This window comes from Orbicella franksi, chromosome 2, assembly GCF_964199315.1.
Source record: "Orbicella franksi chromosome 2, jaOrbFran1.1, whole genome shotgun sequence".
Taxonomy (NCBI): Eukaryota; Metazoa; Cnidaria; class Anthozoa; order Scleractinia; family Merulinidae; genus Orbicella; species Orbicella franksi.
The window spans coordinates 32,432,477-32,442,416 of NC_138146.1; the positions used below are offsets into that span (position 1 = coordinate 32,432,477).

The window sequence follows — 9,940 nt, forward strand, 5'->3', positions numbered from 1 at the left end:
TTTTGACTTCATGTAAGCAGGGCGAGATTCAATAAAAAAAGTTTTTGAAAAGTCTCAATGTTGTGAAAGAAATGGTGCATGAGCGTGCAGCGTGCAACTATCGAGTTATATATGCACTTGGAATGTTTGCTAAGCACTCAAGAAGCCAGAGTCGTACTCGGCTATCGCCTCGTGCGACTCTTACGCCTCTTTAGTGCTTAGCAACCTCCCGCGTGCATATATAACTCGATAGTTGCACGCTGCACGCTCATCATTTCTCAAATATATAGCACATTCGCTGCCTAAGTTTAACTTCAAACTGGAAGTAAACGGACGTTACAGAAAACGCCTTAATACCTATGTTGTTGCGCGTTGTCATATTTATTAGAGTTGATATCCCGCTAATCCCTCCTTATGAAATTGAGTCATTACGAAATGTGGTAGCCACTAAATAAACAATTCATCTGAATTTTCTTCAAGTGAAACGTTACAAGTAATTTTTTTCTCTCATTGAGGTTTACTATTTTTCAGTTCTGGAGGGCTACAACGAGCTCGTTCTTTTTGGTGCTTAAAGGACTAAAAGTTGACTATTAAACTCACAAGTCATTACTAAACGTGGTAGCCACTAAATAAACAATCACCCGAATTTTCTTCCAGTGAAACGTTACAAGTAATTTAGCTGCTTCATTGGAGTTTACTATTTCTCAGTTCGGGCGGGCTACAACGAACTCGTTCTTTTCGGTCCTTAAAGGACTAGAAATTGACAATTAAACTCACAAGTCATTACGAAATGTGGTAACCACTAAATAAAAAAATACCCAAGTAAATATTCTTCAAATGAATCTTTTAATGGCCGTTGTCAATGAAAAAGCCAACCTAGACGTAAGATAAGTTTGGTGATGTTTCTGACAGGGTTGTTAAAAGAAGGGAAATTTAAATCATTGAACACAAAGAAAGTCCAAATGCATATGTCGCATTTCGGTGTTGGCCAATATCTTTTCAATGGCATGGTACAAGAAAAAGATGAGAGTTTATACGAAGGAAATACAAATGCCAAGTGAGATATTCATGGTATATCACCCGAAAGGGTTATAGAACTTGCATAACTGGACAGACATTTTTAACTGCTTTGGTACCGTGCTGAATATTTTTGAATCGATGATATATCAAATCCCCACCTACATCAACTCCATCATATCCTACGCCTGTCCCAATTTGCAATCACTTATTCCCACTTTAAAGTAGCTCAGTCACGGTTTACGCATATTGAAAAGTTTAGCCTCAATTTTTCAAATTCGTCTTTTGTAATCCGTGTCAATCTTCTCCATCCTTAGCCATCCTTGTTACTTTATGGTTTATAATTATCTCTTTTGTGTTTTTCTATCTCATTAAGCTGTTATTTTCAGGTTTCCTACTATTTAAAGATAATTTTGTTTGTGGCCAAAATAACTCAAAATACCGTGATTGAGCTCCTTTAATGGAGAAAAAAAAAAAAACTGCTTCAAACACGATCAGTATCAGATGACCTAACCAATTAGCTTTATTCTAGATATTCTTTACTACGAATATATCTTGCGTTACAACGCGAATAGGAGTAGTACTTACGAAACAACGCAGACATTCTGCTTTTTGATTTATTTAAGACAAATTGAGATGTATCAAGAGGCGCTGCTAATTGCGTGTCCGTATGTTGAAAAAAGTTTCCCTAAAAGCTAATGCCGGTGGTAAACAAGACATAAACTATAAGGTACATAGAATGGTTGTTAAATGGTCTACCATTTACATAGCTGCCCACACAAATGATATTACATTTTATGCGTTTTAACACTAAAAATGTTTTTCAGGTCTGTTGTGTGTCACTCCACTAAATTGTTAAGTGCTTACTTATTTCTTTTATGTGCCATTTAAACTTGTGAGGATTGTACAATTAATAATTAAGCATATATCTTAAAACGCATGCAGAAATATATGAAAGAAATGAGTTTTAAATTCTGGCAAAAAAAAAAAAGATGGATAACTTAAAATTTACAACGTTTCGGCAGTGAAAACGTAATTTATTTTTAGCCCAGTTAAATTGACATATTCCCACAAAAGGTGAATACACAAGCTAAAAACAGATAAAATACACTGTACATAAACTACACAGTAAAATGTTAAATGTACTACGATTTAAATAGCTGATTACTGCCTACTGTAAATGTTGTGAAATTGCTTCATGAATTAAAGTCCCAACTGATAAGCTCGCGTTTGCCAAACTGAAATTGCGCTTTTACCTATTTAAACATTTTATCTTTCTTGACAAACATCTAGTAACATTTCGGGCACTGAAATGCCATCAAAGAAATGCTGAATTCAGATTGAAAATTTCTCGGTAATTGTCCCCTTATATAATTATTGTTACATTTTCAAGAAGCGAACTTTTCTAGCTGAATTTAAATGCTTTGGCCAAATAGATCTTAGAGCTTTGGAGGAAACACAATTTAAAACCTTAGCCAGTATCAATATTCTCTCATTGAAAGGGAAAAAAAACTGACGTACTTCTTCTCTGTAGATTATTTACCAATGTTTTGAATGCTTTTTTTCTGCCAACGTGCTGCGCAGATAGTCTATAAGCATACTATTCTCCAAAAGAAGCTGTACTGTTCGTTCCACCTGTAAAATTACAAACTACATGTAAAGTCTGTGTTCAAGCCTATAGTGGCCCATCAGGCTGGTGCGGTGCTTATCTTCAGTTTGAAGTTAAAGTGCACCAAACCCCAAATTTTTTTTTTCGCTAAAACGAACCTATTTGTTATTTGAAATACTTCTGCAAAAAAAAATGGATTCGGTTAAATCCTCGATTTTCTGTGCCCCGACGAAATCTCGAAAATAGCTCTAAAACACCGCCATTTTGTTTCGCGACCGAGTTTGAGGAGAATGGGTCCAGTGGCTGTTGTGACGGCTATCCAGGAAGGTTGAGTATCTCACGTCCTCTCATTTCCTTCAGGATGGTGTAGTACACATTTGAAAAGTGCTCAGAAACGCTTACCAGAAGTGCTATTGGCTGTTGCAGCAATATCCCAGATACAAAGAGAGATATATTGTACAATTTACTGGCGATGAGCGGTCAATGCTACAATAGAGACGTAAACGGTGGTTGATTTAATCGAACCGAAACAAGCGAACTGAGTCCGTGAGAACCATTGAAGAACTCTCACTGGAATTTGTTCTTAAAGCCAACTAGCAATTCGTAGAAGTACTACCGACAACCTATATTTTCCAGTCCCGCGGTATTTAGTACCGTAGTACATAGCCGGTAAAGTTGTGTGATCAATCAAGAAGCGTTACGACCGATGTACTAATACGTAAATGTAGAACGCAACTGTACGCTGCCAACCAACCCTTATTTCTCTTTCGATTTAGATAAAAATCGAAGATTAATCCTTAAGAAATACATGATAACAAAACTGTTAGACGCAAGAGTTTTTCGAAGGTTTGGAAATCAGCAGTGCGACAAACATTCTATGCAATAGTTCGTATTCGTAATCTGTGCAATAGCGTCGAAAATATGACCGCGTAACATTATCTGCGAACCGCTCAGGGAACAAATCGTCTTGAGTTTTCTTTACTGCTTTTCGTTTGCCTGCTCCTCCACTTCGTATCTAGCTTTCCATTTCTAATATACAAGCAGCTCGTCCGCAAAGAAATCTTCCCCGTCGTCGCTTGAAATATTGCAAATTGCTCTCAAAGCTCTCAGCAGGTGAGTTCACAGTTCTCGAACGTGCTCGATCGAAGTTTATTTCGGATTCTTCCGAATCGAAACTTAACACTGATTCCAGTGACGAAAAAGAAATGATTCTGGAACAAAACTTGGCCGTTTTAGTCCCAAAATATATTGAAAGGATTAGTTTTGTTTTCCATTTTCTCGAGCAAATACAGAGAGCTGATTGAGGTGCCATTGTGTTTGGTTCCTGGATAGACTTTATCAGCAACCGCCGCCCCAGATTCCCTAAAACGCGGTCGTCCAACACTTCAAGCGCGACTTTGAACGGGGATAGAAAATCGAAGATTCAACCAAATTCAACATTTTTTTCGCCCAAATGCTTCGAATGACAAGTGGATTTGTTTTAGCGAAAAAAAAAATTGGGGGGTTAGGTGCACTTTAAACAAACCTAAAGATGTGAACTTGAAGTGTATAAAAATATATATATATATATTCAACGACTCTTACCTTGGAACTTTTTCTGATAATTAATGCAAGTTAGGAGTTCGATCTATCCTATGTTGTGTATGACATGTACACATGCAGAACAGAAATGATATTACTCGCCAGTTTAAATATTACTTGCAACATTGCTAGGAAAAGTCAGCATGTTTATTGTTAGGAGCCTCAGAGCCTTAATATTTTGGAGTCTCTACACTCCATCTGGATTGCCGATGGTTTGTTATCAACTCCCCACTCTCATCAACTCCTTCATTACCCTGGCCTGTTCCAATTTGCAATCACCTATTTCCTACCTAGAAAAAAGAAAGTATGCATGGAACACTCTGCTTATGATCAGGGTTAGATAACCTAGCCAATTAGTTTTATTCTAAATATTCTACGAATGAATGTTGCTTAAGGACGCGTATCAGGGAAGTAATTTAGGAAACAACGCAAAAACTCAACCATCTAATTTACTGAAGAAAACTTGAGATGTATCAATAAGAACAAAGTTTCCTTAAAGCTAATGCGGGAGTAAACAAGCCAACTAAAGTACATAGGATAATATTTAGATGGAACTCCATTTAAATTGCTGCCTAAGTAAACGATTTTACACTTTATGCTTTTCACCATTAAAGTTGTTTTCTTTTAATATGTTGTGTCATTTTACCAAATTATAGCCGCTTACATTTTCCTTTATGAGCCATTTAAAATTCTGAGAACTGTACAAATAATAATTAAGGACAGTAAATGAGTTCTGAATTCTGGCCAAAAGGTCAACTTTAAGTTTACAATGTTTTGGCACTTGTTGAACCCAGTTCAAATGCAAGGCTTAGGTTTGGGTTAGGGCTAGGAGTAGAGTAATGAGATAAGGGCTAGGTGGGGTTACGATTAAGATTAGTGTTAGGCCGGTGAAGATGGGGATAACAATCTTCAAACAATCGTAATGGCTCACCTCTTTTATGTTTAAACAGTTTTCTGCGAACGTGCTGACAACTCTTCCTTGTCTTTACAGAATTAAACAAACTTACATAATGGCTTTTAAGTATATACAAACACGCTGAAAATACATGGTTTTTACAAGTTGAGTGAGTGAGTAAACTATATAAACCAAAAATCTTCCTACTTCAAGGCATTTTCATTTGAGGCTGAATCCAGAACAATCAAGATGGATATCGTGGTAATTTTGCTGCTATCTGCTTTAACGTACTCCGCTGCAAATGGTTTGTACATTGCTGAGTTTGTGTCTCTGAATTCAACTGTTATCTCCCTAGCTTCATTTTAAATCACAATTGGTTTACGCTCTTTCGATACTCTTCCAGTTCAGTGACTGGCGTTTTAACTGATCAAACAGGTAAAATAATGAAAAAGAACCTTTCAATTACAAAGGAAATCAAAACACTGAAAACAGTACTACTCCACGAGATTCAAGATTTAGAGTGGAAGGCGCAATTTTTCTCAAAGCCACCTGGTCACTGAAATGTTTTCCTCGATATGAATTTACTAGACGAGGGACTCAGCAATCTTTATGAAGGATTGCCAGGAAGTCGTCGTGCTGCGGAGGTACGAAAGCTCTGAGCCGTCAAGGCTGGGCTTTGGCTAGTTCCAAAAAAAGTATCGCTAAAATCTGTTTAGAATAGTTTTCTTTTTTTTTTTTTTTTCACCTTTATGAAAAAATTTTTTAAATGCATAACCCGCCCTTGTTAGAGTAACCAGCTGAGGATTCTTAAGTTTGATTAGTGTACAAAACCCAGTATTAATCACTAACAGAGAAAAATGTTCCACGTGCCCATCGACTTATCAAGTCTTTTGTAGTAATAACTTACTAATTCTTTCACTCAGATTGCCGTCGTAAGACAGAGAATGGAGACTGCTGTAATTTCCCGTTTGTGTACGGTGGTAAAACATATCATGATTGCACTACTGATGGATGGCACCGGGAATGGTGCAGCCTGACCGATAATTATGACAATGACGGACAATGGGGAAACTGCGCACCGGCAGGTAGAACATTTGCTTTTGCGCTGATTTCTCTCACTGTAAAATATAATCTTTTAGCATCCTGTTTACATACTCCAAATTTCTTCTCTTTGAGGTTAAAGCCACTTGCTCCTTATAAAAATGTTTGTTCTTCCCGTTGCCGCAGCTGAAGGCGTCAGTACAATCGCTTTTCTGATAAGCTCATCTTACAAACTGGTGTTGTATTTGATATAAGCTAGAACACAAGCTGACCTTGGAAGATTTTTGTCAAATATATACAAATGTCAAATATTTACAACAGTATCGATTCAGTCGTTTGATGCTACTAAATTACTGTAGCAGTTCTTCCGATGCAAAAATTCCATTTCAAGTGCAAATTGTAGTAAACACATTCCTAGTTGTTTATTGTGATTATTATCATTTCTTTTTCTGCAGTTCCGCCGACTACTGGTCCCCCGACTCCAGGTAAATCGATAAAACCTTGTTTAAGCAAAAGACATTCCTTGTTTTTAAGCGTGAACATTATTATTTTTTATTTAGCTGGCTGCGGCATCAAGCCCGCTGGTTCTCGTATCGTGGGTGGTACCCAGGCCCAAAAAGACAGCTGGCCATGGCAGGCTCTACTGGCCGGGTCTGGAGGAGGATCACAGTTTTGTGGTGGATCTCTGATTCATGAGCGATGGGTGTTGACTGCTTCTCATTGCGTCGCAGGAACAAGTGCAAGCCGGATTGTTGTGAGGTTTGTGGTTCTACTTAATTCATGATCAGTAGTTTGGCTTGATAGTTCGAGGACTGTTAAGCCAGAAGCGAGTCGCAGGGAAAGTATCACAGCATTTTATCCGTCGACATCACTTCAGATTCTTTAAGACAAGGGCATGTCTGGGTTGTGCGAGACGTGGTTAAGCGGTAAGCAATGGTTAACAGCTCTTTAATAATCAACTTAATTCCTATCAGGCGAGACCAAATCCACACATCATTTGACGGCTGCTCGCCTTAAGAATTAGCTGATATCGAGGGTTCTGTTCTTAGGGCTTGAGTTCATTACAAACATCTTTAATACGTCATTGCACCACAAAAAAAGGATACAAATTATTCACACGAGAGCAGGGAAGGGACCCCCATATAGAAAGAACGGGATTACTCGTCGAAAATTTTGAAAAGAACCTCTACGAGGTACCCAGATCCTATTTTGTTGGCGTGGCTTGAAATGTTTTTCACCCTTAAATAGAACCAATTCTGAAACAATACGTTATCGCCTGTCATATTTTTCTGGTTCAATACCCTAAAAGGAAAAGCTCCTTTTGTGGAGCATTTGAGGCTGAACACTCTAACAGATATTAAAACCTCGATTTTAACCCCTAGAGGGGACTACGAGCACCCTGCCCTTTTTATATGGGAGTCACCCCCAGGACGAGAGCAGGCCCCAAACTTACCACAATGACGAATCGCTAAGGTTTTAGAACTGCAAGCCATGCGCTTTGCCAGAAGACTTTTACGAGTACGCGCCAAGCGATCAAATGTCCTCGGGGGCGTCAGAAAAAATACCCGTCCACTATAAATACTCATGATTAATATAAATCTACTAGCGTCCTATCATGAATGTCGTTCTCTGATAGCTACCCGCTGTAAAAGTCGCCCGACAACTCGCTCTGAGAAGGTTTATAGCTAACTGTAAATTTACCGATGTTTTTCTTCATGAATAATTCATCAGTTGTGGATTGGTCAAGTTGTAAGATTTCAGCAGGGTAATCTGAAGGTCCCCGGTTCGATTCCTGGTGTGGAACCTTTTTATCCCAGTTACTAAAGAATGCTCTATGTTACTATAGATGTTAAAAAATAAAAATGTTCAAGCAATAAAGGTAATGTAATTATACAAGAAAATAAGACGGTGTGGAAATTTGACTGAAATAATTCGTGGAAAGAAAAGAAAAACACTTCTCGAACGTGAAACCCTCGCATATGATTTTTGGCAAAGCTTCGGTTAAAAGCCGCCGTCAAAGTTAGCGATGGTTCGAATTCTATGCCCACTTTTGTTGCACACCAAATACAGTCGAACCTCTGGTTGCGACAACCCCTTTCCAAAATGCCAAACGTTCCCAAGTCAAATCACTATATTAGGAACCTCTCGTAAGCGACCGCGACCACTTTTAGAGCTAAAAGTTTGAAATTTTCTTTTGTTTTTAACATCCCGTAAGCGACCACTTGACAGATAATACAGAGAAAATTGGATAATAAGGTGTTGTATCATGATCGCATTCTTGGGTAGTACAAGAGACGGAAATGTCTCAATGGGAAATATCGGATTTTTTCTCGAATTTGACTTTTCACATTAATAAAAAAGAAACATTTAAATCATGGGGTCAGTCTCTGCAGTTACCATATGCTAATGAGGCAAAATTTTGACCCAATGTGGTCTAAGCTCTCGCAAGCGACCACCTCCCATAAGGGACCTCCTAGGCTTGACATTTTGGGTGATGGCTTACGGGAGATTCGACTTGTCGCCTCTAATTTGGGAGTACTTCTTCGACTCCAAATTGCTTAAGATCAGTTCATCGCTTTGGCAGCCATTTTGTTCACAATGGTCAGGAAAATATCGACCCTCTCTCGAAATACCATGGTCAGCGGGATTACCACCCCCAAAAGGTCTACTACTCATCGACTGACTGACTGATTGAACGACTAACTGACGACTGAGTGAGTTATTTCTTCCCCGGCTAATTGCAGTACCTCGCTCTAGCTAGGCTATAACTCGTTAAAAATATGTTGTTCCACTGCATTGCATACGCAAGAAACCGTCTCGAGCCCTGCCGGGTGCATAAGTGTCGATTTTTTGAAATTCATCATCTTATTCATTGCTTTTCGGTAGGTTGGGTGCCTACAAAATAAACGACATTGGACAAGAAATAGAGGTTGAAAAGATCATAATGCATGAGGACTACCATACACCCGTGGGGTTAGCACACGACGTAGCGCTCCTGAAATTGAAGACTCCAGCCCAACTCCGTTCAGGTGTGGGGCTAGTATGCCTCCCAGACTCGGGCAATGCCCTGGTACCAGACAAGAGGTGCTACATTACAGGCTGGGGAACATTAGCATCCGGGGGATCTCAACCAGATTACCTTCAGGAAGCGTCAGTACCAATTGTTTCTGATGCCAAATGCAAGGCCTCCTACGGTTCAGACAAGATTCACGAGTCCATGATCTGCGCGGGCTTAGACGCCGGAGGGGTGGATGCCTGTCAGGGTGATAGTGGAGGTCCCATGGTCTGCGAGTTTGGTGGCAAGTGGTACCTGGAGGGAGCCACTAGCTGGGGGTACGGTTGCGCTGCACCAAATTATTATGGCGTCTATGCTAAGGTGCGCAACATGAAAAGCTGGGTCGAGGATAAGATGAGCAGCAACTAAAGAAAAAGTAGATTAGTGACGCAGCTGTGAAGAAAAACAAATGTAGACATACCAGGTAGACCAATAAAGACAACGAGAGCATTAATCTATGTCCAAGTGTTTATTAATGTAAGTATTTACAACAAACTTTGGAGGGTCTCAATGGGGTTAACCGTTAACCTTCAAACGGACCAGAAAATTAAGAATTTGGCGTGAAAATTGGAACTTTTTAACCGTTAGCCATAAAATATGATAACCGTGAAACAATTAAGCTCCGAAAGTAAAAGTCTCAAGATCTCTTGTCAAGACCTTTTCGTGTCTTGTCTTTTGACTTGGTAGTAAAGGGAAAAGCCCGGAGACCTAGTACTAGCTATATCTATCCCAGAATGAACCTAAGACCTTAAATATCTTTTAC

General features: G+C 39.1%; 1 protein-coding gene across 2 annotated transcripts; it reads left to right on the top strand.

The window, feature by feature from the left end:
• Positions 1–4,752: 4,752 nt before the first annotated feature.
• Positions 4,753–9,940, top strand: LOC145479382 (trypsin-1-like). Of its 2 annotated transcripts, XM_081457734.1 has the most exons (5): positions 4,754–5,385; positions 6,005–6,166; positions 6,578–6,607; positions 6,683–6,881; positions 9,009–9,937. In XM_081457734.1, the coding sequence occupies exons 1-5, from the start codon at positions 5,331–5,333 to the stop codon at positions 9,544–9,546; spliced, it is 984 nt and encodes a 327-aa protein (XP_081313860.1). In that variant the 5' UTR covers positions 4,754–5,330; the 3' UTR covers positions 9,547–9,937. The 2 variants fall into 2 exon arrangements, with proteins under 2 accessions (XP_081313862.1, XP_081313860.1); XM_081457736.1 differs by lacking the exon at positions 6,578–6,607 and having other exon boundaries at positions 4,753–5,385; positions 9,009–9,940.

What these genes read in the sequence shown, in the direction of transcription:
- LOC145479382 (XM_081457734.1), top strand. Translation starts at nt 5,331, where the DNA reads ATGGATATCGTGGTAATTTTGCTGCTATCTGCTTTAACGTACTCCGCT. An exon ending in GGGAAACTGCGCACCGGCAG is followed by an intron (nt 6,167 to 6,577) that starts GTAGAACATTTG and finishes CTTTTTCTGCAG; the next exon opens with TTCCGCCGACTACTGGTCCC. An exon ending in TACTGGTCCCCCGACTCCAG is followed by an intron (nt 6,608 to 6,682) that starts GTAAATCGATAA and finishes TTTTTTATTTAG; the next exon opens with CTGGCTGCGGCATCAAGCCC.